This window comes from Pan troglodytes, chromosome 18, assembly GCF_028858775.2.
Source record: "Pan troglodytes isolate AG18354 chromosome 18, NHGRI_mPanTro3-v2.0_pri, whole genome shotgun sequence".
NCBI classification, from domain to species: Eukaryota; Metazoa; Chordata; class Mammalia; order Primates; family Hominidae; genus Pan; species Pan troglodytes.
Genome location: NC_072416.2, coordinates 72,202,039 through 72,228,581, shown reverse-complemented (window position 1 = coordinate 72,228,581; position 26,543 = coordinate 72,202,039). Strand labels below are relative to the sequence as shown.

Here is a 26,543-nt window from a genome sequence, read left to right as displayed (position 1 = left end):
GAGACACTCAGAGTATTTCCAATTGTCATCTATGACAATCAATGCTGCCATTCACAACTTTCCCAAAAGGTCCGCAGATCCCCTCCCCATTACGGAGTTGGAAAGTTTCTTCCCAAAGGATCCACGTGATGAAACCAGCGCAAACCTTTCCAATTGCAAATCGAATGGCAGCTGCTTCCGCTTGGGCAAAGCATGATTTTTTTTTTTCCTCCATCAGTGGATTTTTCTCCAGAGGAAAGCGGAAGCTCCTGGTGCCGTCCAGAAGGGGTTAAAAAAAAAAAAAAAAAAAAAAACAAAACCCAAACCAGAAAACAAACAAAAAAGCTACACATTAACCTGGATCCCGGAGTCCCAGGAAACGGGCCTGTGTCTTTAAGGCGCTTCGGTCCTCTGGGAGTTGTAGTTTCGTGGGTCCTGGAGCGGCCCCGTTCCCATCTCCCTTCTGGATCGCAGCCCCGCTGCCCTTCAGGAAAGCGCTGCCCCGGCCACCCACGCTGGCCTATGCGGTGGCTCCGACCGTGTTTTTTGCCGGACGGGGGCTCGGCCTTGGGGGGGCGCGGAGGTGAAACTACACTTCCCGGAGTGCACCGCGAGGGTCGCGCAGCCACGCGTTAAAGAGCCCGCTCCGCCGAGCGCCGAGCGCCGGGCGACGGCAGGTACGTCAGTTCGCGAGGGTCCCCGCAGCGCCCCTTGCGCCCCCTCAGCTTTCCGGTGCACCCTCCCTGACTGGGAGCACCGAGTCGACCCGCGGGCCGCCCGGTTCCTGACAGGGAAGAGTCCCCGGGAGCTCTGCGGTGCCCCGGGAGCCCACAGGTGTTTCTACGCTCCCGCGTCCACTTGGCCTGGGTCTTCCAAGGGGAGCCCCGCGACCGGGCTGGTGCGGCCGGACCTGCTGGCAGCTGGGACCGGGAGGGATGCGGGCCTCAGAGGATCCTCACCCTGAGGCAGGTGGGGCCCTGGATGCCGGCGCTGCTCTGATTTTACTTTGAGGCCGCTTCTCCTCTCTCAGTTTACCCGGCCAGGGCTCAGTATTATGCACAAATCTCAATGATGTGCTCTTGGGTAATTTACAAAACGATTTTACTCCCAAGTAACTTCTTTCGGTCTGTTATTTAGAAGGCAGCAAGTCAGAGTCCTCCGTGAGCCTTTTTTTCCTCTTTAAAGTTCTAAAATGTGCAGTCCCTGACCCACCTGTCTTCAAAAGGTTCATATGAAGAGTTCTTAGTACTTTATTCTATCTCTGGCTCGCCAACACTATCCCAGTCTTGGACAGCGTGGGGCTGAGGACACTAAAAAATATTTCAACTTGATCTCAGCAGATGAGGCTGTATTGAAAGTGGGTAGAGGCTGGGCGCCAAGGCTCATGCCTGTAATCCCAGCTACTTGGGAGGCCGAGGCGAGGGAATCGCTTGAACTCAGGAGATGGAGGTTGCAGTGAGCCAAGATCACGCCACTGCACTCCACCCTGGGCGACAGAGCGAGACTACGTCTCAAAAACAAAACAAAACAAACCACCACCACCACCAACAAAAGAACCTTAGGGCCTTAGGGCACACTTTCTCAGGACCTCTTGAGATTGTGTAACTCCAGCAAACTATTAATTAAAAAAAAAAAAAAAAAGGCCGGGCGAGGTGGCTCACGCCTGTAATCCCAGCACTGTGGGAGGCGGAAGCAGGTAGATCACCTATGGTCAGGAGTTTGAGACCAGCGTGGCCAACATGGCAAAACCCCCTCTCTACTAATAATACAAAAATTAGCTGGGCGTGGTGGTGCACGTCTGTAATCCCAGCTACTTGGGAGGCTGAGGCAGGAGAATCACTTTAACCTGGAAGGCGGAGATTGCAGTGAGCCGAGATCGCACCATTGCACTCCAGCCTGGCGACAGAGGGAGACCCTGTCTCAAAAAAAAAAAAAAAAAAAAAAAAAAAAAAAAAAAAAAAAAAAGCCAGGCATGGTGGCTTACACCTGTAATCCCAACACTTAGGAAGGCCAAGGCGGGAGGATTACTTGAGTCTGGGAGTTGTAGGTCAGCCTGGGCAACAAAGGGAGGCCCCATCTCAACAAAAAATAAAAAACTAGCAGGACTCATGCATAGTCCCAGCTACTTGGGAGGCTGGGATGGGAGGATCGCTGGAGCCCGGGAGTTTGAGGCTGCAGTGAGCTGTGATCACATCACTGCGTTCCGCCCTCTGGTGACAGAGCCGGACCCTGTTTCTCAAAAACAAAACAAAACAAAAGCCTAGCCTGCCTGTGCTATTAAAGCAATGGCAAAAGCCAAAATTACTTTTGCACCAACCTAATAGCTATGTTTCTGCTTTTTAAACTACAGTTTTCTTGTCTAGAGCTTCAGTGAGATAAGAACCAATTCTTAGGACTGTTGGGTGGGTCATATGAAGTGACACTGATGTGCCTTTGCCATAGTGCCTGAAAAAGCACTCCATATGTATTAGCTACTTGTATCATTTTACCTTTTGTGTTAATCTCTCAGGGGATGTCCCTCAGCCTTGCTTGATTCCTGAGGCCTTCCCTGATTTTTTTCTTCTTCAGGACAGTCTTTAACTCAGAGAATGTTTGAGAGCTTCCAGTCCTTCCTCCTTCAGGGACAGGTGAAACTCTCCTGCTTCCTTGCCTGGCTGGAAGTATTATCATTCATTGAGCCACTGGTGTGTGCCACATACTTTACATTGTATTTCATGCTGAAAACAGTCCTGGGAGGTTGATGTCTTTGGCCTTAAATTTCAGATTAGGAAACTGAGGCTTAGAGAGGTTAAGTAACTGCTGGGCATGGTGGCTCACGCCTGTAATCCCAGCACTTTGGGAGGCCGAGGCGGGCGGATCCCAAGGTCAGGAGTTTGAGACCAGCCTGGCCAGCATGGTGAAACCCTGTCTCTACTAAAAATACAAAAAATTATCCAGGCTTGGTGGTGCGCGCCTGTAGTCCCAGTTACTCGGAAGGCTGAGGCAGGAGAATGGCTTGAACCTGGGAGGCGGAGGTTGCAGTGAGCCAAGATTGCGCCACTGCACTCCAGCCTGGGTGACAGAGCGAGACTCCATCTTAAAAAAAAAAAAATAGATTAAGTAACTTGCTCAGGATCCTACAGGAAGCAGGAAGAGGTAGAGATGGGGACAGAGCCTTTTGGGACTGATACGCAACCCAGGACTGTTCCTCTGCCCCTGTCATTAGTAAGGGATACTCTCCCCACTCTGGCCATGACCTGTCACCTGCCCATGTCTCTCTATCACTATGCTGAGATGAAGACTGGGCTCAGAACTTCTGGGCCATTGGACTCTCTGGGGCATTTCTTTTTTTTCTTGAGACAGAGTCGCTCTGTTGCCCAGGCTAGAGTGCAGTGGCGTGATCTTGGCTCACTGCAGCCTCCGTCTCCTGGGTTCAAGTGATTCTCCTGCCTCAGCCTCCTGAGTAGCTGGGACTACAAGTGCGCATCACTACACCCGGCTAATTTTTGTACTTTTAAAAGAGATGGGGTTTTGGCATGTTGGCCAGGCTGGCCTTGAACTCCTGAACTCAAGTGATCTGCCCACTTTGGCCTCCCGAAGTGCTGGGATTCCGGATGTGAGCTACCACATCTGGCCATTTCAAGGGTTTCTTTCTTTCTTTCTTTCTTTCTTTCTTTCTTTCTTTCTTTCTTTCTTTCTTTCTTTCTTTCTTTCTTTCTCTCTCTCTCTCTCTCTCTCTCTCTCTTTCTTTCTTTCTTTCTTTCTTTCTTCCTCAGACAGGGTCTGGCTCTGTTACCCAGGGTGGAATGTATTGGTGCCAGTTTACTGCAACCTCTGCCCCCAGGGCTGAAACAATGCTTCCGCCTCAGCCTCCTGAGTAGCTGTGACTATAGGCACATTCACTGTGCCTGGCTAATTTTTGTATGTGTGTGGTTTTTTTTTTTTTTTTTTTTGGTAGAGATGGGGTTTGCCATGTTGCTCAGGCTGGTCTCAAACTCCTGAGCTCAAGCCATCCGCCTGTCTTGGCCTCCCAAAGTGCTGGAATTACAGGTGTGAACCACTGCGCCTGGCCTCTTGCTGTCTTTCGGTGCCTTTGCTTGGGACCAGATATCATTATCACTATCACCTGAATAAGGATCCAAAAGACCCAGGTGTGTTGCAACTTTGACTATAGCGTCTCCTGGCCTCTGTGAAGTGGAGATAATAGGAGATAATAATACTTATCTTGCAGGGTCTAAGGGTGTTGTCAAGATAAAAAAATCACAGCACCTTAACTGTGGTCCAGAGTGCTCAGTCCTAGTGGCTATTATTAATTTTTTTTCTTTCTTTCTTTCTTTTTTTTTTTTTTGAGACAAAGTCTCACTCTGTCACCCAGGCTGGAGTGCAGTGGAACAATCTCTGCTCACTGCAACCACCGCTTCCCAGGTTCAAGCGATTCTCCTGCCTCAGCCTCCTGAGTAGCTGGGATTACAGGCACCCGCCACCATGCCTGGCTAATTTTTGAATTTTTGGTAGAGATGGGGTTTCACCATGTCGGCCAGGCTGGTCTCAAACTCCTGACCTCAGGTGATCCACCCGCCTCGGCCTCCCAAAGTGCTGAGATTATAGGCGTGAGTCACCATGCCTGGCCTATTAATTTTAATTTTATTTTTTTTGAGACGGAATCTCACTCTGTCGCCCAGGCTGGAGTGCAGTGGCGTGATCTTGGCTCACTGCAACCTCCACCTCCCAGGTTCAGCCTCCCGAGTAACTGGGATTACAGGTGCCTGCCACCATGCCTGGCTAATTTTTGTATTTTTAGTAGAGACAGGGTTTACCATGTTGGCGAGGCTGGTCTCGAACTCCTGACCTCAGGTAATCTTCCTGCCTTGGCCTCCCAAAGTGCTGGGATTACAGGCATAAGCCACCATGCCTGGCGTCCTAGTGGCTATTATTACTAAAATCATCCCTCCCTTGTATTTGTTTAGACTTTGTCATAATTATAACAGATAATACATACTGAGCGCTTTACATATATTTCCTCCTTTTGTACTTCAGCTCTACAAAGTAGGTTTATTGCAGTGGTTAAGCAAGTGGACCCTGTAGTGGGGAGCATGAATTTAAAAATTAATTAATTAAATTTAAAAATAAATTAATAAAAAAAAAGGCTGAGGCAGGAGGATTGCTTGAGTCCAGGAGTTTGAGACCAGCTTGGGCAACGTGGCAAGACCCAATCTCTTAAAAAGAAAACAAACAGTGAAAACCTTAGCTAGGCGTGGTGGCGTGTGCCTATGGTCCCAGCTATACAGGAGGCTGAGGTAGCAGGATTGCTTGGGCCTGGGAGGTCGAGGCTGCAGTGAGTTATGATTGCACCACTACACTCCAGTCTGGGTGACAGATTGAGACCCTGTCTTTAAAAAAAAAAAAAAAAAAGTAAAAAAGACAATAAAAAAAGAGGCCGGGCATGGTGGCTCATTCCCAGCATTTTGGGAAGCCGAGGCAGGTGGATCACCTGAGGTCAAAAGTTTGAGACCAGCCTGGCCAACATGGTGAAACCCTGTCTTTACTAAAAATACAAAAATTAGTCAGGCGTGGTGGCACATGCCTGTAATCCTAGCTACTCGGGAGGCTGAGGCAGGGAGAATTGCTTGAACCCAGGAGGTGGAGATTACAGTGAGCTGAGATTGTACCACTGCACTCCAGCCTGGGGGATACAGTAAGACTCCATCTCAAAAAGAAAAAGAGGTAATAAAATAGATACTCTGGAAAAAAAGTTTAGTTTCAAACTTCACTCTGCCACTTGCTAGCTTTGGCAAGTTACTTCATCTCTCTGTGCCTCATTTCTCCGTCTTTTTTTTTTTTTTTTTTTTTTTGTAGAGTCCAGGTCTCTGTATGTTGCCCAGGCTGGTTTCTAACTCTTGGGCTCAAGCGATCCTCCTGACATGGCCTCCCAAAATGCTGGAATTATAGACATGAGCCACCACACCCAGCAGTTTCTTCATCTTTTTTTTTTTTTCGAGATAGATTTTTGCTCTTCTTGCCCGGGCTGGAGTGCAATGGTATGGTCTCGGCTCACTGCAATCTCTGTCTCCCAGGTTGAAGTGATTCTCCTGTCTTAGCCTCCCAAATAGCTGGAATTACAGGCGCCCACTACCACACCTGGCTAATTTTTGTATTTTTAATAGAGATGGGGTTTCACCATGTTGGCCAGGCTGGTCTCAAACTCCTGACCTCAGGCAGTCCTGCCCCTGTCTCCCAAAGTGCTCGGATTACAGGCGTGAGCCACCAACCACGTCTAGCCTCTTTTTTTTTTTTTTTTTTGAGACGGTGTCTCGCTCTGTCACCCAGGCTGGAGTGGAGTGCAGTGGCATGATCTCTGCTCGCTGCAAGCTCCGCCTCCCGGGTTCATGCCATTCTCTTGCCTCAGCCTCCCGAGTAGCTGGGACTACAGGCACCCGCCACCACGCCCAGCTAATTTTTTGTATTTTTAGTAGAGACGGGGTTTCACTGCATTAGCCAGGATGGTCTCGATCTCCTGACCTCGTGATCCACCCTCCTCAGCCTCCCAAAGTGCTGGGATTACAGGCGTGAGCCACCGTGCCTGGACTCCTTTTTTTTTGAGACAGAATCTCGCTCTGTCGCCCAGGCTGGAGTGCAGTGGTGTGATCTTGGCTCACTGCAACCTTTGCCTCCTGGGTTCAAGTGATTATTCTGACTCAGCCTCCTGAGTAGCTGGGACTACAGGCACGTGCCACCACACCTGGCTAATTTTTGTATTTTTATTAGAGATGGGGTTTCACCATATTGGCCAGGCTGGTCTCGAACTCCTGACCTCGTGATCTGCCCGCCTTGGCCTCCCAAAGTGCTGGGATTACAGATGTGAGCCACTGCGCCCAGGTGGCAGTGCAGTTCTAAGCTGCCTGCCAGAGGAGTCTGGAATTTCACAGGAATAGGTCTGTTTCAGTGTCCCAGCTGTGCTCAGTCACTGGTTGTGAGAAGGTTCTTCAAAGCGTGGCCTCCATGTAAACAAGGTGGGAGATTCAGATCGTAGCAGCTGGGGGCGTCTGTTAGTTACACTCCCTGCTGCAGCTGACCTGAGGGTTAGACGTTCCTACGGCCGTACAGTAAATTGGTGGCAAAGTTGGAGGGAGGGCTTGGTGGGCATCCTGGGAGAAGCCTTCACCCTCAAGTGCCTGGCTGGGATCTCTAGCTGGAATTTCCCCTCTGGATTTCCCTTCTGGGCTGAGTAGGGAATGGAGCAATTTCTGACAGAGGCTTTTCCTGAAGGCGTGGGTGTTGCTGAGTGGTGGTGTCCTGTCAGCCTCTTCTCTTCTGGTGGCAGCAGAGCCTGGCACTGGAATAGCCTGTGGCTGAGCTTCAGGTTTCCTGTCACTTTGGCTGGGGTGTGGGCTGACCACCAGATGTGTGCTCAGGGCGCAGCTCAGCCAGTGGTGAGCAGCTTACTTGCATGGGCTTTTCCCATGCTGAGTTTTGAGGGGTGGAGGGAGGAAATGGGGGTGCTGCTTTGTGGGACAGCAGTGGGAGCCCTGCCAGAGGTGAATGTGTGGGTGCTCCTGGGGGACTCGGTCTCGGGGAGGCCAGGGGCTCAGGAGTCAGATTGGTTTTCCATCTGGCAGGAGTGCTGGCAGGTTGGGGGAGACAGGGGTGGGGGTGAAGCCAAATCTTTGGTCTTGCTTTCCCCCTACTTGCTGAGAGTGCCCTGGAGGAAGATGGCGGGCGGGTAGGGCTGCAGCCCCCGCTGGGCTGGCTGAGACCCCTGGGAAGGGAGGTCTCCAAGTGCCTGCTCCTGCAGCTCTGAGTGCATATGCGCTCCCCACAGCTGCCCCCTTCTCCGGGGAACCCCCATCAGCTTGAGGAGCCTGGGGGGTGGGGTTAGGCATTTGCTCTCGCCTTCCTTTCCCCCGTGCTTTGGGTGGCCCCAACTCTTACCCCATCCTGCTGCCCTCCCTTCCTCCTTCCTGGGCACACTCCCTGGGGAAATCACACCCATCCACATTTTGGAATGTCAGCAGACACGCTGACCACGTGACCCAGCCATCCGCCTTGGTGTCCACCTAGGGAGATGAAATCTTCTGTTCACATGAACCTATCTCCGGAGGTTCATAGCAGGACTATTCACATCTGCCAAAAACTGGAGATGGCCCAGATGCTCTTCAGTGGGTAAATGGAGAAACAGATGCGGCCCATCCATGCGAGGGATCACTGCTCCTCCGAAAAAAGGCTTGGGCCACAGATATGTACAATGACTTGGATACATCTCAGAGGCATCATGTTGGATGAAAGAAGCTAATCTCAAAAGATTATATTCCATTTTATTTGACTTTTTTTTGTTTTGTTTTGTTTTGAGGGTCTTGCTCTGTCAGCCAGGCTGGAGTGCAGTGGAGTGATCATGGCTCACTGCAGCCTTAACCTCCTGGGCTCAAGCAGTCCTCCCGCCTTGGTCTTCCAAAGTGCTGGGATTATAGACGTGAGCCACTACACCTGTCCTGGCCTTTATTTTATTTTAGTTAATTAATTAGAGATAGGGTCTTATTCTGTGACCCAGGCTGGAGTGCAGTGGTACAGTCATAGCCCACTACAGCCATAATCTCCCAGGCTCAAGCAGTCCTCCCACCTTAGCTTCCTGAGTAGCTGGAACTACAGGCACACGCCACCACGCCTGCCTAATTTTTGTATTTGTAGTAGTTAAGAGGTTTTGCCATGTTGGCCAGGCTGGTCTCGAACTCCTGACCTCAGGTGATCTGTCCACCTCGGCCTCCCAAAGTGCTGGAATTACAGATGTAAGCTACTATACCTGGCCTGTTTGACATTTTTTCTTTTATTTATTTATTTTTTTTGAGACGGAGTCTCCCTCTGTCGCCCAGGTTGGAGTGCAGTGGCGCGATCTTGGCCCACTGCAGCCTCCGCCTCCTGGGTTCAAGCGATTCTCCTGCTTCAGCCTCCCGAGTAGCTGGGATTACAGGCATGCCCCGCCACACCCGGCTAATTTTTGTATTTTTAGTAGAGACGGGGTTTCACCATGTTGGCCAGGCTGGTCTCCAACTCCTGACCTCAGGTGATCCCCCCACCTCAGCCTCCCAAAGTGCTAGGATTGCAGGCGTGAGCCTCTGCACCCGGCCGACATTTTCTAAGTTGATGAAACTATAGCTTTAGAGAGCAAATCAGTGGTTGTCAGGGCGTAGGCGGGGAGGAGAGGTTGCATGAGGAAGTTTTTTTGAGTGTAGATGGTGATACCAACACGAATCTATACACATGTTAAAATCATAGAATTGTATATAAAATTAATTAATTTTAGTTATGATGGTTTAAAAAATAGTCACATCTACCCATATTGCTGTCTCAGGAAGCCCCTCCGCTTGGCCAGAATGGAGCAGCCGAAGGGAGTTGATTGGACAGTCATCATCCTGACCTGCCAGTACAAGGACAGTGTCCAGGTCTTTCAGAGAGGTAGGGGACTCCCCTTCCCACCTTGCCCCTAATGGAGAACCTCCCTCCCCTTCCTGGCTATGTCCCTCCAACCCCAGGTGCCAGGCCAACCTGGGTTCAAACCCAGATTGCACTTCTCCCTAGCCATGTGACAGCATACGTGGCATGTCATTCCTTGTGCCTTAGTTTTCTCATCTGTAAGATGGGAGTAATATGACTTCTCTCACTAAGTTGGGTGAAGATCTAGTGGCCTCCTACATGGAAAGCTAAGTCAAGGAAGATCAAACACTGATGATCAGTAGGCTTGCTCACGTGCTTTGGGCCAGGGCAGAGAGCTGGGGGGCAGGTCCCAGTGTCTCTTCTGACCCTAGAACTGGAAGTGCGGCAGAAGCGGGAGCAGATCCCTGCTGGGACGCTGTTACTGGCTGTGGAGGACCCAGAGAAGCGTGTGGGCAGCGGAGGAGCCACCCTCAACGCCCTGCTGGTGGCTGCTGAACACCTGAGTGCCCGGGCAGGCTTCACTGTGAGTGCTCACCAGGGCCACCTCCCTGGTCTGTGTCCCTGCTGGAACCAGGTCATTTCTGAGATCCCCAGCTCCTCTGGCTCCATCGCCCTGGCCAACTCAGCATTGGTCTCAGTTTTTGTTTCTGTAAATTGGGCGGACTCATCTCTGCCTTGCCGTTCAAGTGAGGGCAGAAGGCAGGGCCAGCTTTTGCAGTGTTTTTAGAGAGTTGGAGCCAATATCTCAAAGTGAGGCTTTCTGGCTTCTCTTGAAACATTCAAAGGTCTTGCTAGCCTGGGCTGTCATCCCCATATGGCAACGAACTGTTCACTGGAACTGAGCTGCGGCTGCCTGCTTTGGGCAGGCCATGTGAGTCAGCATCCCTGCTGGTCCCGTGTCTCCCATGCAACCAGCCACTTCACCCGGTCACCTTGTCTGCATAGCACCTTTGTGTGCAGAGTGAGGGTGAGCACAGACTTGGACATGCTCTGCAGAGGGAGATGGCACCAGCAGGGGAGGGGACCACTGTAGCTGCCATGGCGCTGACTCCCCTAAGTCACCCAGCCAGCCCCCAACTGTTGTTGCCTGTAACCTCCCCTTCAAAACAGACAGCAGAGGCCGGGCGCGGTGGCTCATGCCTTTAATCCCAGCACTTTGGGAGGCCGAGGTGGGTGGATCACCTGAGGTCAGGAGTTGGAGACCAGCCTGACCAACGTGATGAAACCCCGTCTCTACTAAAAATACAAAAATTAGCTGGGCCTGGTTGCACACACCTGTAATCCCAGCTACTCGGGAGGCTGAGGCAGGAGAGTCGCTTGAACCCGGGAGGTGGAGGTTGCAGTGAGCTGAGATCATGCCGTTGCAGTGAGCTGAGATCATGCCATTGCACTCCATTCTGGGCAACAGAGCGAGACTGCATCTCAAAAAAAAAAAAAAAAAAAAAAAATTAAGAGGTAGCCAGGCGTGGCAGTGCACACCTGTAGTCCCAGCTAGTTAAGAGGCTGAGGTGGGAGGCTCGCTTGAGCCCAAGAGACCGAGGCTGCAGTGAGCTGGGATCATACGACTGCACTCCAGACTGGGTGACAGAGTGAGACCCTGTCTCAAAACAACAACAACAACAGCAACAAACCAGCCAGCAAGAAGGTGGCCCAGGTGGAGGGCCCTGGGATCCCTTATCCAGGAGGGACCAGGGCTGCCCCTTGTCTGCCTGTGGCCATTGGTTTGACCTTGCCTTTTGTCCCTTGGGTACCTGAGTGGATTTGTGTTGGAGTCTCTCTCTGGATTCGAGGGTGCCATCCTCCAGGGCATCTGCCTGAGGCCTCTGTTCACAGGGCTTTCCCACTCCTGCAGGTGGTCACATCCGATGTCCTGCACTCGGCCTGGATCCTCATTCTGCACATGGTAAATGAACTTTGGGGCAGGGGCCAAGCAGAAGGCCAGAATCCCAGTTCGTGGAGTTGAGCAGGACTTCAGGGGTGTTCTGCCACTGTGTGTGTGCAAGATGAAATCTGAAAGATTCTAAATGTCCAAAAATTGGGAATTGGCTAAATATATACCACATATTTTCCCAGCAGAATATTAGATTGAAAGGTCCATTTAGGGCCGGGCGCAGTGGCTCATGCCTGTAAATCTCAGCACTTTGGGAGGCCAAGGCGGGAGGATTGCTTGAGCCCAGGAGATCGAGACCAGCCTGGGCAACATGGTGAAACCTCATCTCTATAAGAAATACAAAAATTAGCCGCCATGGTGGTGCACACCTGTAGTTCCAGCTACTCAGGAGGCTGAGGTGGGAGGATCACTTGAGCCTGGGAAGTTGAGGCTGCAGTGAGTTATGATTACACCACTGCACTCCAGCCTGTGTGACCCTTTCTCAAAAAATAAAATTATAGGCTGGGCGCAGTGGCTCACATCTGTAATCTCAGCGCTTTGGGAGGTTGAGGCGGGCAGATCACAAGGTCAGGAGTTTGAGATCAGCCTGGCCAGCATGGTGAAACTCTGTCTTTACTAAAAATACAAAAAATTAGCCAGGCATGGTGGTGCATGCCTGTAGTCCCAGCTACTTGGGAGGCTGAGGCATGAGAATTGCTTGAACCCAGGAGGCGGAGGTTGCAGTGAGCCATGATCGCGCTACTGCACTACAGCCTGGGCAACAGAGCAAGACTTAGTCTAAAAAATTGCAGTGCAATGCATAATATAAAAATATATTGTAGGAGAAAATATCAAGAGAACATTTTTTATCAGCCCTCCACTGGATGGCTTTCTGCCTGCACAGCTGATGAGGTGGCCTTGGGCTCTGTGCACTGAGGCTTCCTCACCAGCCCCCCGACTTCCAGGGTCGAGACTTCCCCTTTGATGACTGTGGCAGGGCCTTCACCTGCCTCCCCATGGAGAACCCCGAGGGCCCCGTGGAAGCCTTGGTCTGCAACCTGGACTGCCTGCTGGACATCATGACCTATCGGGTGAGGCTGGGTGGTGGCCCGTGGTGCCTCGTCCCAGATAGAGCCACTTCCCTCCCACTGTTCCCCCAGGTATGATCTATGCTGGCTCAGCTGGGAGAAGGAATGGTTTTGAGGGTGCCTAGTGTTAGTTAAGATCTTCAAGAAGTTAGTTGTGTCTGGGGGCGGTGGCTCATGCCTGTAATTTCAGCACTTTGAGAAGCCAAAGTGGGAGGATCGCTTGAGGCCAAGAGTTCATGACCAGCCTGGGCAACACAGCAAGACCCCATCTCTACAAAAAGATTTTAAAAAAATTACCTGGGCATGATGGCATACACTTGTAGTCCCAGCTACTCAAGAGGCTGAGGCAGGAAGATCGCTTGAGCCCAGGAGTTTGAGGCTGCAGTGAGCTACGATCGCACTACTGCACTCCAGCCTGGGTGACAGTGAGACCCTGTCGCAATAACAACAAATAAGTTAGTCTTGGTCACATGGGGAAAGTTGTAAACCCAGGTCAGACAGTGGGTGGGGGCAGACCAGGTCTTGGAGGCCCTTGTTACTTCAACAGCACAGTATCCTTGGGCAAGGAGGGGGCAGGTGAAGGGCTGGGCCAGGCACCAGCTGTGTTCTGTCTCCTTCCCCCCACAGCTAGGCCCGGGCTCCCCGCCAGGCGTGTGGGTCTGCAGCACCGACATGCTGCTGTCTGTTCCTGCAAATCCTGGTGAGCCTGAGACTACCTGGGACCGCCTTCCCTCGTCACAGCCACAGCAAGAAGCCAGCTCTGCCCTTCTTGCCCACCCTGCCTCTGGGCCTGCCCTGCTGCCCTATTAGACGGGAAGCTGGAGGGTGTGGAGAATGAAGCCTGGTGGAGGCAGGGCTTCTCCTGCTGTGCCTCAGTCTGTCTGTCTATAGGATGGACAGAATCAGCCCTGCCCCTTCTGTCCCACAGGGCTCTGCGGAAGAACTTTGGGAGAGGAGGGTTGTCATTCTCCCAGGCGAATGTCCATTTGGCTTGGAAACCGTATTTCCCTTTTAGAGGTGCCCAGGTGCCGCAGCCCTGGGCTCTTGCTTCCTCCTGGTGGGGAAATCCGTGCCTTGGGTGGAGGCCCCTGGGAGCCTCCTGACTGCCCCACCCCACAGGGATCAGCTGGGACAGCTTCCGGGGAGCCAGAGTGATCGCCCTCCCAGGGAGCCCGGCCTACGCTCAGAATCATGGCGTCTACCTAACTGACCCCCAGGTAGTGCCCCTGGGGGCAGTGGAGCCGGCTGGGGCAGCCTTCCTCCTGTCAGTGGGCAGCCTCCTCCCTGTCAGTGGGCAACCTCTCATCCTGGATTTCCTCGCATGTTCCTGAATCCAAGGAGTTTCCTCCGTGGCAGTGGCACCGGTGCTCCCTTACTCTCGCCAAAAATACATTTCACACCGACCGCCTGTCCAGTCTCTGTGCCCGGGCTCAGGGCTGCAAAGACCTTTAAAGCCTGCCCTCTGCCATCATGGAGTAGAAATCTCAGGCCCCCCTGAGAATGCCAGCAACTGCCAGCCTTGCATCCTCAGCTTTCCTTTGGAGAATGCCCTTGCTGCCACCTGTGGCTGTGGCCTCCTTCCAGATCCCTTCCTGCTCCCTCCGCTGATTCTGTTTCTCCCTGCACATAGGGCCTTGTTTTGGACATTTACTACCAGGGCACTGAGGCAGAGATTCAGCGGTGTGTCAGGCCTGATGGGCGGGTGCCACTGGTATGGCTGCTGGGCCCAGGTTGTGGGGCTTTGGGGACCTTATGGGACAGGGAGGGAGGGTCTGACTTCCTTCGATTCCTTCTAGAAGCCTCCAGGACAAGCTAGAGCTAGAATCTGAGGACAGGGTAGCCTTGGAATTCAGGGTCTTGTCCTGAGCCAGAAAGCCTAGAACCAGGCGGGCAGGGTGGCTAACGCCTGTAATCCCAGCACTTTAGGAGGCTGAGGCAGGTGGATCAGTTGAGGTCAGGAGTTCGAGACCAGTCTGGGCTACGTGGTGAAACCCTGTCTCTACTAAATACAACAATTAGCTGAGCATGGTGGTGTGTGCCTGTAATCCCAACTACTTGAGAGGTAGAGGCTCGAGAATCGCTTGAACCCAGGAGGCAGAGGTTGCAGTGAACAGAGATCGTGCCACTGCACTTCAGCCAGGGTGACAGAGCGAGACTCTGAATCAATCCCCTGCCCACTGTAAAACAAAACAAAGCAAACCTCAAAAACTCAAACGAAAAAAGAAAGCCTAGAACCAGAATGTGAGCAAGTTAGGGAGTGCGGTTGGGAGGAGGCCTAGAGCCAGACTCCGGGAATGCTTCCATCATGAGGGGCAAGGATTGGAGAGGCATGGAAATCTGGGAGTGGACCATGGCGAGGGTGGAGAACTGGGTTCGGGAGAAGGCCTGACAGTTGAGGGTGTCCCAGAAGGTGTCTTGGTGGGAGCTACCCCAAGTAAGCCTGGAGTCTGGGTGCTGGAGTGGTCAGAAGGTGACACTCCCTGCCTGGTATGGCACTCAGCTTCATGTGGCCCATCTGCATGTGCCCTCCCTGACTTGTACCAGGGCCTGGTCCAGGGCCCTCCGTCTCTGATCCTTTTGGGGTCCCTTCCAGGTCTCTGGGGTTGTCTTCTTCTCTGTGGAGACTGCCGAGTGCCTCCTAGCCACCCACGTGAGCCCGCCCCTGGATGCCTGCACCTACCTAGGCTTGGACTCCGGAGCCCGGCCTGTCCAGGTGACTGGGGGAGGGCAGCTAGGTGGGGCCTGGCTTGGGGGCGAGGCACTGTGTGACCTCAGGCCAGCCACTTCCCCTCTCTGGGGCAGAGTCTCCGCAGACGGGACTGCCCTGGTTCAGCCTCAGAACTTGGGGGCTGAACCCCTGCCATGCCAATAGCTGTGCTTCTTCCCCTTCCCCCAGCTGTCTCTGTTTTTTGACATTCTCCACTGCATGGCTGAGAACGTGACCAGGGAGGACTTCCTGGTTGGGAGGCCCCCAGAGTTGGGGCAAGGCGATGCAGATGTAGCGGGTTATCTGCAGAGCGCCCGGGCCCAGCTGTGGAGGGAGCTTCGCGATCAGCCCCTTACCATGGGTGGGTACTGCCTCTCAGCTCCCTGGGGTGGGGAGACCATGGGAGTGAGGACCCCAAGAATGGAGCTGCTCACTGCACGCTGGGCCAGGCAGCCCAGCACAGGGACTGGGCAGTTCTCCTGTCCTGTGCCAGAGCCCCCCACTGAGCTACCTCCTTCCCCTTCTTGTCTTCCTTTTGTCTCATTCCTGGGCTCTCCCAGCCTGTCCACTTTTGTTTCTGTTTTTTTTGTTTGTTTGTTTTGTTTTTTGAGACGGACTCTCTCTTTGTCGCCCCGGCTAGAGTGAGGTGGTGCGATCTCAGCTCACTGCAACCTCCGCCTCCTGGGTTCAAGCGATTCTCCTGCCTCAGCCTCCTGAGTACCTGGGATAATAGCCATGCATCATCACACTCGGCTAATTTTTCTATTTTTAGTTGGTCAGGCTGGTCTTGAACTCCTGGCCTCAGGTGACCCGCCTGCCTTGGCCTCCCAAAGTGCTGGGCTTACAGGCATGAGCCACCATGCCCGGCCCTAACCTGTCTGCTTTCTTTTTTTTTTTTTTTGAGACAGAGTATGGCTCTGTTGCCCAGGCTGGAGTGCAGTGGCGTAATTTCGGCTCACTGCAACCTCTGCATCTCAGGTTCAAGCGATTCTCCTGCCTCAGCTGCCTGAGTAGCTGGGATTACAGGTGCGTGGCACCATGCCTGGCTAATTTTTGTATTTTTAGTAAAGACGGGATTTCACCATGTTGGTCAGGCTGGTCTCGAACACCTGACCTCGTGATCTGCCTGCCTCGGCCTCCCAAAGTGCTGGGATTACAGGCGTGAGCCACTGCGCCCGGCCAACCTGTCTACTTTCTAGCTGTTTTGTGGGGCTTTGGGCAGGTTCCTGACTCAGCTTCCCCTAACAGGCTCATGGCCACACCTGCCCCCATGTGTCTCTGCTGCTGGGAGGCAGCCTGGCCCCTGAGTCGCAGCAGGCATGGGGTTGGGTTCAGTACTTATGTCTTTACAGCCTATGTCTCCAGCGGCAGCTACAGCTACATGACCTCCTCAGCCAGTGAGTTCCTGCTCAGCCTCACACTCCCCGGGGCTCCTGGGGCCCAGATTGTGCACTCCCAGGTGGAGGTGAGACCTCCCTGCCCCTCTGGTGCCTGCTGGTTGCCTGGGGTCAGGTGGGATGTGGATTCCCGGGAAGAAAATAGCCGGCACTTGAAACAGATGACCCGAGTGCAGGTGTTACCCTGGTTTACACATGAAGTGCTGGAGGCTCAGAGAGGCTAAGTAACTTGCCTAAGGCCACAGAGCCAGTAAGTGGCCAACTCAGGATTCTGCATTGAGCTTGCCTGATTGAGAAGCTAAAGGAGACCTTTATTTGGGGTCTGCCTGGGGTGACAGTGGTGGGCCTGGGTCAGTGCCGTGCTGCTGAGGAAGGGGACAGGTAGGGTTCAGAGGTGGCCCCCAGGGTGGCAAGGTTGGGCGTAGTTGGACAGGTGGGATGGAAATAGGTCTCAGGCTGGGGCCAAGGCAGGTCCAGAGAGGAGTCTAGGGTGCTGCAGGGCAGGGGAGCAGTAGGCCTGGACGCTTTGCCCCTGGATGCTTGGCTTGGGAGGAGAGCTGGGGCAGCCCTGGGCCTCGACCCTCATGCTCCTCCTACCTGGCTGCACAGGAGCAGCAGCTCCTGGCGGCCGGGAGCTCTGTGGTCAGCTGCCTGCTGGAGGGCCCTGTCCGGCTGGGTCCTGGGAGCGTCCTGCAGCACTGCCACCTGCGGGTGAGGCCTGAGCGTGTGGGCAGATTGGGGCGAGGGTGCTGGCATCCCGCATGTGTTGGGGGGTGTTGGGTGCCTGCCCACCCAGGATGCCTGCCCTGTCCCCTGCCAGGGCCCCATTCACATAGGTGCTGGCTGCTTGGTGACTGGTCTGGATGCAGCCCACTCCAAGGCCCTGCATGGCCGGGAGCTGCGTGACCTTGTCCTGCAGGGACACCACACGCGGCTACACGGCTCCCTGGGCCATGCCTTCACCCTCGTTGGCCGTCTGGACAGCTGGGAGGTAGGCAGTCACCCTGCATTCCCTCACCCCCAACTTCAGGCTTTGGGGAGCCCAAGGAGTCCTGGCCCCCACCCCACTGCGGGGTTCTCTGAGCACTGGCCCGTGGGACAGGCTGTGAGGAGGGTCGGATGTACGGAGGAGAGGATGAGGGAGGAGATAGGGTGAAGATAGGCTGTGAGACCAGCAGAGTCTCCACAGGCCTTTACCTCCCTCCTTGCATCTGCTCTGCCAGGTGGGCTGGGTGGGGATTTTATTTTTTTTCTGGAGATAGAGTCTTGCTCTATCACCAAGGCTGGAGTGCAGTGGCCCAATCTCAGCTCACTGCAATCTCTGCCTCCCAGGTTCAAGCGATTCTCCTGCCTCAGCCTCGCGAATAGCTGGGACTACCAGCGTGCACCACCACGCCCAGCTTAGTAGAGATGGGGTTTCGCCGTGCTAGTCTGGTTGGGTGGGGTTGTTTTTTTTTTTTTTTTTTTTTTTTTGAGACTCGCTCTGTCTCCCAGGCCGGAGTGCAGTGGCGCAATCTTGGCTCACTGCAAGCTCTGCCTCCCGGGTTCACGCCATTTTCCTGCCTCAGCCTCCTGAGTAGCTGGGAGTACAGGCGCCCACCACCACGCCTGGCAAATTTTTTTGTATTTTTTAGTAGAGATGGGGTTTCACCGTGTTAGCCAGGATGGTCTCAATCTCACGACCTCAACTGATCTGCCCGCCTCGGCCTCCCAAAGTGCTGGGATTATAGGTGTGAGCCACCGCGCACGGCTGGGTGGGGGTTTTTATCCTTATTTGACAGGCTAAAGACTGAGGTTCAGAGAGGGAGGTAACCCGCCTTGGGCTGCAGCCTGCTGTGGTGGGCTGGGCCTGGAACCCAGGGTTCTGCTCCAGATTTCAGGCACTTTGGCAGGAGTGTTGGGGCTGCAGGGCTGAAAACAATTTCAGAAATTGCTCCATGGCTGGGTGTAGTGGCTCACGCCTGTAATCTCAACACTCTGGGAGGCCGAGGTGGGAGGCCAGGAGTTCATACCTGCAGTGAGCTGACCACACCACTGCACTCCAGCCTGGGTGGGTCAAGTATGTTCTTTGTCTGTCTTCCTGCCCTCATGTGAGCACTTGAGCAGCTCCTGGCCCCCTGTCCTAGTGTCTCTAACCCTTTCCTGTGGCCCCTGCAGCCCTGACTGCTTCTTCCTCTCCCCCAGAGACAGGGGGCAGGCACATATCTCAACGTGCCCTGGAGTGAATTCTTCAAGAGGACAGGTGTTCGGTAAGGTGGACACTCCTAGGGCCTCTGTGGGCCTGGGCAGCTGGGGTGACTGCTGCTCTTTGAGGTGTGTCCCTCCCCTGCCCCAGAGCAGCACGGGCCGTGCTACCATCCAGGGGCCTGGGTGGTTTTGGGCAGCCGGATTCTCTCCAGTACTTTCCCCCGGGCAGCTCCCAGTCTCTGGCTGTGCTGACTTTGGCTTTCTTGTTCAATGGTCTGGGAAAGGATGCCAGGCAGCCTGGCCCCCAACCTGAATTGCCCACTTATGCTACCTCGGAGTCTGTCCTGTCCCCATGAACTGACAGGCGGCTCAGGGCTTGGGGAAGAGACTGGAGCTTTTGCTTCCCTCCTGGGAATGTGCCTTCTCCCCACATCAGAGCCTGGGACCTGTGGGACCCCGACACGCTGCCCGCAGAGTACTGCCTTCCCAGCGCCCGCCTCTTTCCTGTGCTCCACCCCTCGAGGGAGCTGGGACCCCAGGACCTGCTGTGGATGCTGGACCACCAGGAGGATGGGGGCGAGGCCCTGCGAGCCTGGCGAGCCTCCTGGCGCCTGTCCTGGGAGCAGCTGCAGCCGTGCCTGGATCGGGCTGCCACGCTGGCCTCTCGCCGGGACCTGTTCTTCCGCCAGGCCCTGCATAAGGCGCGGCACGTGCTGGAGGCCCAGCAGGACCTCAGCCTGCGCCCGCTGATCTGGGCTGCTGTCCGCGAGGGCTGCCCCGGGCCCCTGCTGGCCACGCTGGACCAGGGTGAGTGTGCAGGCTGGTAGTGCTGCAGAATCAGGCCAGGGGCACCTGCCCTCCCTGTCCTCTGGGCCATCCCCTGAGGGGACTAGGGGACCATGAGGTGCTCAAGCAGGGAAGGGGCATGCTGGAGTCTACTTTTAGGATTCTGGAAGGCCTCATCCTTGTCGGTGGGGTTTGGTCTGAGGTTGAGGCATGTTCATCCCTGTCAGTGGGGTTTGGTCAGAGGTTGAGGCCTGGCAGCTGAGCTCTAGGTCCTGGGCACATCGGCAAACCCTGCGTGTTCTGTACTGGGTGCCAGGATGTGGGTGCAGAGCATGGCGAGGGGACAGAGCCCCCAGGGGACATGGTCATCTCTGCATGAGGTCCCAGGCACACTTCTGGGGGCTCACAGCCTTAGCCTCCTAGGCTGAACCTCATGGAAGGTCCCAGGGACCGTGGACATGAATGGTATTGAAGCCACTCACCCAGAGCCACACGGCTAGCTGGTGGTGAGGCTGAGACCTGAGCCCAGGTGGTTTGACCCCAGAGCCTGAGCTCTTCACCACTATGGGTGTCCTGGGTGGGGGTGAAGAGACACCTATGGGCTGGGACTGGCAAGACGAGAGGATCGCTGCCAGGCAGAGAGTAGGAGTGCAGTTACAGTCAAAGATACATTGTGGGCAAAAGCCAGGAGGTGTGAGGGGTCTGGCGCATTTAGGGACTGTTGAGTAGCCTCTCGTGGCAGAGGATTTTGAAGACAGGCCTCCTCCCCTGCCACCCCCAACTCCTTGTCCCTCAGTTGCAGCTGGGGCAGGAGACCCTGGCGTGGCAGCACGGGCACTGGCCTGTGTGGCGGATGTCCTGGGCTGCATGGCAGAGGGCCGTGGGGGCTTGCGGAGCGGGCCAGCTGCCAACCCTGAGTGGATGCGGCCCTTCTCATACCTGGAGTGTGGAGACCTGGCAGCGGGCGTGGAGGCACTTGCCCAGGAGAGGGACAAGTGGCTAAGCAGGTGTGTACTAATGGAGGTCAGATCCCTTGGATAAGCCCCTTGCTGTCTGGGAAGTGGACCCTGATGGAGGAAGCCCAGAGAGAGGTGGGGCTCCCTTGGGTACCCCGGGACAGTCAGGTCCCCAAAGCCAGGCAATCTGCCCCCAGCTTGGGGCTGCATGCCACCATCCCTCCCCCTTCTCTTGGCAGGCCAGCCTTGCTGGTGCGAGCGGCCCGCCACTATGAGGGGGCTGGTCAGATCCTGATCCGCCAGGCTGTGATGTCAGCGCAGCACTTTGTCTCCACAGAGCAGGTGGAACTGCCGGGACCTGGGCAGTGGGTGGTGGCTGAGTGCCCGGCCCGTGTGGATTTCTCTGGTGAGCCCCTTGTGGCAGGTGGGGTTGAGGGTAGCTGCCCCAGAGCCAGGCTGGCAGCTTCTGTGACCAGCTTGAGTCTTGCCACACTGCCATAGGGGGCTGGAGTGACACGCCACCCCTTGCCTATGAGCTTGGCGGGGCTGTGCTGGGCCTGGCTGTGCGAGTGGACGGCCGCCGGCCCATCGGAGCCAGGGCACGCCGCATCCCGGAGCCTGAGCTGTGGCTGGCGGTGGGGCCTCGGCAGGATGAGATGACTGTGAAGATAGTGTGCCGGTGCCTGGCTGACCTGCGGGACTACTGCCAGCCTCATGCCCCAGGTCAGGCACCCTGGGACCTCTGCAGGTGGGGCTGGCCAGCTGGGGGCTCGGGGCAGAAGCTAGAGACTGCAGGCCAGTGGGGTCTGGCCTGAGGGCCAGCCAGTCTGGCTGAGGAGCCTGAAGGGAAGGAAGGGGCTGGGAGTCAACCTGCAAAGATGACATGTGTCCCTGTCTGGGAGCCCAGAGGCCCTTTTGTGGCTTGGGGATGGGGCCAGTACTGCTGCTGGGCTTTTGTCCCACCGGATGAGTCCCGCACTGGGCTGGGAAGTCCAGGGTGGGTGGGTGCCTGCGTCTGCCCTTCGAGACTGAATTCCTTTCTCATGCCTGTCCTTCTGCAGGGGCCCTGCTGAAGGCGGCCTTCATCTGTGCAGGGATTGTGCATGTCCACTCGGAACTCCAGCTGAGTGAGCAGCTGCTCCGCACCTTTGGGGGCGGCTTTGAGCTGCACACCTGGTCTGAGCTGCCCCACGGCTCTGGCCTGGGTGAGCGGGCCCTGCCTCCTGCTACCCACCGACTGTTACAGCCCTCCAGCCTTGCCTGTGATCCCCCTTCCTGGCCTCTGCCCTTAGAGGGAGTCAGGCAGGCCTGGGCAGGGTGGAGGCGTTTCATGTCTGCTCTCTCCTCTCCGCCCCGCAGGCACCAGCAGCATCCTGGCAGGCACTGCCCTGGCTGCCTTGCAGCGAGCCGCAGGCCGGGTGGTGGGCACGGAAGCCCTGATCCACGCAGTGCTGCACCTGGAGCAGGTGCTCACCACTGGTATGTGACTGCCCTGGAGTTGGAGGAGGTCACTGACACTTTCCCAAGGGCCCGCGGGGGGAGTGGGGCTCCCCTGGATTTGCATGTGATTGGCCAACAGCCACAAGACTGTGCTGCTGTTGAAAATACTTTCCTTCTAGTCACTTTGACCTTCTCTGGTCGTTTTCAACCTGAAATGTTCTACCTCCCAACGAGCTGTTTCACAAGCATCTACTGAGTGCCAGATTCTGTGCTGTGCCCTTTTTTTTTTTTTTGAGATGGAGTCTCGCTCTGTCGCCCAGGCTGGAGTGCAGTGGTGCGATCTCAGCTCACTGCAAGCTCTGCCTCCCGGGTTCACGCCATTCTCCTGCCTCAGCCTCCCGAGTAGCTGGGACTACAGGCGCCCGCCACCACGCCCGGCTAATTTTTTTGTATTTTTAGTAGAGACAGGGTTTCACCGTGTTAGCCAGGATGGTCTCGATCTCCTGACCTCATGATCTGCCTGCCTCGGCCTCCCAAAGTGCTGGGATTACAGGCGTGAGCCACCGCGCCCGGCCTGTGCTGTGCCTCTCATGCTTGTTGGAACCAGGTGCTATGCTTCGTGACTGTGCCTTTCCAGGGCTGTGCTGGGGTAGGGCTGGGCAGAGCTGCTTTGGACCTTCTGCCTGTCCTGGCATCGTGCCCTTACTTGAGATATGATCACCTGTGCCCCCGCCCCCACCCCCTGGCCATATGGTGGGACAGCAAGAGCCCAAAAATGACTATGATCTAATGAATGTCACCAGCGCCAGGCTTCTCACTCCTCCTGGCCACCGAGCCCCCTGGAACCCATGGCCAGTGTAGAGCAGCTACAGCTTGTCTGGTTTCAGGTCCACCTCAGGGTGTCAGGCCCCGTCTCCAGCACACCCCTGGAAAGAAACTGCTGCAAAGGCCTACTGAAGCCTGACTGTGGTGTTTTCTGTCACTCTGCAGCTCAAGCCTCACATTTCACTGTAGTGACTCATATCCCATAATCGGTAGTCATTAGCAAAAGGAGCAGATGGGGAAGCATTTTCAGTTTTCTTTTGAGGTGTACCATTCAAGTTCTACATTTGGCCAACGGACAACTATTTGTTGAGAACCCACTTTGTGGGGCCCCAGGGATAAAATGAGCAAAAATGGGGTCCCTGCCCTCAAAAGTCCTGTGGTCTCCTGGAGACAGACATTAATCAATAACTACTCAGGTACATGTGTATTACAAACTGTGCCAAGTGCTTTGAAGCAGAGGGGCACAGTTAAGTCTTGACATTTCAAGACTTAGCCACTTTGCAACTACCAGGTTTTGGCTGCAAAGTTCCAGATGGCTCCTGTCTTTTGCATTTCATACTTTAAACCCTTGCAGGCCCTTCCCTAACTATCAAGGGCCTGTCCCAGAAGCAACTCAAGTTTTGTTATTTTTAATTTTTTTTTATTTTTGAGATGGAGTCTAGCTCTGTCACCCAGATTGGAGTGCAGTGGTGCGATCTCAGCCCACTGCAACCTCTACCTCCCGGGTTCAAGAGATTCTCCTGCCTCAGCCTCCCAAGTAGCTGGGATTACAGGTGCCTGCCACCACGCCCAGCTAATTTTTTGTATTTTTAGTAGAGATGGGGTTTCACTGTGTTGGCCAGGCTCGTCTTGAACTCCTGACCTCATGATCCGCCCGCCTTGGCCTCCCAAAGTGCTGGGATTACAAGTGTGAGCCACCATGCCCGGACTAGTTTTGTTATTTTTATGCAGCTACAAGGAGGAAAATGATACATAGCTTTCATTACTGAAGATGGAAAGATGTGTAAGTTAGATAAGAGAAAAACAGATCCTGATGACCTTCCTTCCAACATAAACCACCTGTCAGAAGACGGTGCAGGGAGACTCAGGCCAAAGGGAAGGTATCTGTCAGCCTCTCCTCTGACTAAAACTCCCCTAGGAGGGGCAGAGGTCAGTGTAAAATATGTATTTTTTGAGACAGAGTCTCACATTGTCACCCAGGCTGGAGTGCAGTGGTGCGATCTCAGCTCACTGCAACCTTTGCCTCAGCCTCCCTAGAAGCTGGGATTACAGGGCATGCACCACCATGCCTGGCTAATTTTTGTATTTTTGGTAGAGACTGGATTTCACCATGTTGGCCAGGTTGGTCTCAAACTCCTGACCTCAAATGATCTGCCCGCCTTAGCCTCCCAAAGTGCTGTGATTACAGGCGTGTGCCACCGTGCCCGGCCATAGTGTAAAATCTTTATTCTTCAATGTGGTTTATCCCAATTCCAATTATACATTAGGTCTAAAACAAAACTCAGGCCCTGGGAATTCCAAGCTTTGCCCTGGAGTGAAGCCCATTCCCTTGCTGGGATTGTTCTGGGGACAGAAGCTGCATAGCTCACTGTCCTGTGGAGTTGAGGGAAGCTATCTTTCCACACTGGTCCCAGCAAGGGGTGCAGGGCCGGGAGCCTAGGCTGGGAGAGTGAAGCTGGGCCAGATAGACTCCAACAGTGACAGTCCCTGGGCTCACAGGAGGTGGCTGGCAGGACCAAGTAGGTGGCCTAATGCCTGGCATCAAGGTGGGGCGCTCCCGGGCTCAGCTGCCACTGAAGGTGGAGGTAGAAGAGGTCACGGTGCCTGAGGGCTTTGTCCAGAAGCTCAATGACCACCTGCTCTTGGTGTACACTGGCAAGACCCGCCTGGCTCGGAACCTGCTGCAGGTGAGCTCTGGCCCCAGCATGAGGGAGGCAGGCAGGGGGCCTGCCGGCTGGGCCTGGGTCCTCACCGCCCCTTCTCCTGCGCCGTCCGCAGGATGTGCTGAGGAGCTGGTATGCCCGACTTCCTGCTGTGGTGCAGAATGCCCACAGCCTGGTGCGGCAAACTGAGGAGTGTGCTGAAGGCTTCCGCCAAGGTGAGGGGCTTCCTCTGGGGGGGTCAGGGCACTGGGAGCGAGTATTCTGTCACTTGTGGGTTTGAGGCCAGGGTCATCTGCAGGCTTGGCACAAGCTCGAGATATTCGGCCTCTGGGAACAGAAGCCTACTGTCTGTCCTCTCCAGGGTCTCACATTTAGGGGAAAGCTACATCTGAGGACAAAATTTTCATGATGGGAAAGGCCCTCCAGCCCTAACAGGAAGCAGAGAGGGGAAGGGACTCAACCCATGGCTGAGTTCCAAGGAAGTCTGAGCTGGGCAGGGTCCCCAGTGTGTGGCGTCACAGCTCCCTAGGTGCCGACTATGCTGGGTGTGGTGTTGGTTGCTTCCTGCACATTGGTCCTCAGGCAGTCCTGGGAAGTGGGTTACTCCCGGCTCCAGCCGGCACTAGAATCTGGCTTCTTTACCATTACACTGGCTCAGCAGCACGTCTTGGCACTTCATGCAATCTCCAGATGGGTGCTGAGTATCTTGGCCCAGGCACGTCACTCCCCTCTGCCCCACCTCAGGAAGCCTGCCTCTGCTGGGCCAGTGCCTGACCTCATACTGGGAGCAGAAGAAGCTCATGGCTCCAGGCTGTGAGCCCCTGACTGTGCGGCGTATGATGGATGTCCTGGCCCCCCACGTGCATGGCCAGAGCCTGGCTGGGGCAGGCGGTGGAGGCTTTCTCTATCTGTTGACCAAGGAGCCACAGCAAAAGGAGGCCTTGGAGGCGGTGCTGGCCAAGACCGAGGTACTGATGGGGCTGGGGTTGGTAAAGAGACCTCTGGGGGCAAGAGACCTCACTGTGGCCCACCAGTTAACCAGGGGCTATATCTGTAAGTCCCCCTGGTCCTGCAGGCCCAGTCCAGCCTCCAGAAGGCCTGAGATTTGTCCAGAGCCTTCTAAATACTTCCTGTCTTGTCCAGGGCCTTGGGAATTACAGCATCCACCTGGTTGAAGTGGACACTCAGGGCCTGAGCCTGAAGCTGCTGGGGACCGAGGCCTCAACCTGTTGCCCTTTCCCATGAAGCTGGCTTCTCTCTGCAACAGGAGAAAACCTGGAGCTACAGTGTCCCCCACCTTCCTTGCCCCATGGGAACCTCCACCTCCTACTCCCCACCCACCTCTGCGAATCTGCTCCCAAAGGGAGCTGACCAGAGCAAGATCTGGGCAAGCAGAGAGTGCCTGGGACAGGACTGTGACCTGGTGGACAGTGGCCTAGGTGTAGCCTCTGTTCCTCCTGGACATAGGAAGATCCCAAGCTTAGTATCCCACGTGGCCTTTACAAATCCTATGGCTGGCCTTCTCATTCCACAAGGGCCCTGGAAAGGGTTGACAGCCAGCCTTGGCATATGGCTGGGAGTCCCTTAGCAAGGCCAACCCTGAAGAGGCCCTTCGAGACATTCCCTATGGCTTAGAGTTGTAGACTTACACTCAACCCTCATGTGAGTGTGGGAGTGAGGGTGGCGGTCCCTTGCCAAGTTGGTAGCAGTGACCCAGTGATTCACTGCCATCCCAGGCCTTAACTAGCAAAACTACGGAGCGTGCCAAGTGACCTGGTGCCTGTGGGAAGTGGGTTCTCAGGACTGGCATTCTTGGAATAAATTCACTCTGTCCTTGCAGGTGGTCCTCGTAAAGTCACTTTTGCTCCTGCTGGGAGCAGTTCCCACTTCTCTACACCATGGGGAACTGGCCCTGGGGTGATCCAGCTTGTGGTGCTGGGGGCCCAAGAGGGGCACAAGGGTCTGGGACTGGATGGGGGCTCCTGCCATCATGTGGGCCCCGGGCACAGCTGTGTGCTGC

General features: G+C 55.0%; 1 protein-coding gene across 16 annotated transcripts; it reads left to right on the top strand.

Annotated features, from left to right (window-relative positions):
- The first annotated feature begins 393 nt into the window (after window positions 1-393).
- On the top strand, window positions 394-26,362 carry FCSK (fucose kinase). 16 transcript variants are annotated; one of them, XR_010152450.1, is made up of 24 exons: window positions 394-656; window positions 9,302-9,405; window positions 9,756-9,907; window positions 11,237-11,287; window positions 12,220-12,345; window positions 12,970-13,042; window positions 13,462-13,559; window positions 13,973-14,053; window positions 14,936-15,055; window positions 15,239-15,410; window positions 16,402-16,514; window positions 17,056-17,157; window positions 17,267-17,437; window positions 18,631-18,695; window positions 19,070-19,440; window positions 20,216-20,426; window positions 20,615-20,781; window positions 20,877-21,098; window positions 21,437-21,580; window positions 21,735-21,854; window positions 24,360-24,547; window positions 24,639-24,738; window positions 25,214-25,491; window positions 25,667-26,362. XR_010152450.1 is itself a non-coding variant. In XM_009431174.5 (24 exons), exons 2-24 carry the CDS (start codon window positions 9,324-9,326, stop codon window positions 25,766-25,768), a joined length of 3,255 nt encoding a protein of 1,084 aa, XP_009429449.1. In that variant the 5' UTR covers window positions 394-656; window positions 9,302-9,323; the 3' UTR covers window positions 25,769-26,362. The 16 variants fall into 16 exon arrangements, 9 of the variants coding, with proteins under 9 accessions (XP_009429449.1, XP_054525523.1, XP_009429453.1 ...); XR_010152448.1 differs by having other exon boundaries at window positions 25,185-25,491; XR_010152447.1 differs by having other exon boundaries at window positions 25,182-25,491.
- The last annotated feature ends 181 nt before the right edge of the window (window positions 26,363-26,543 follow it).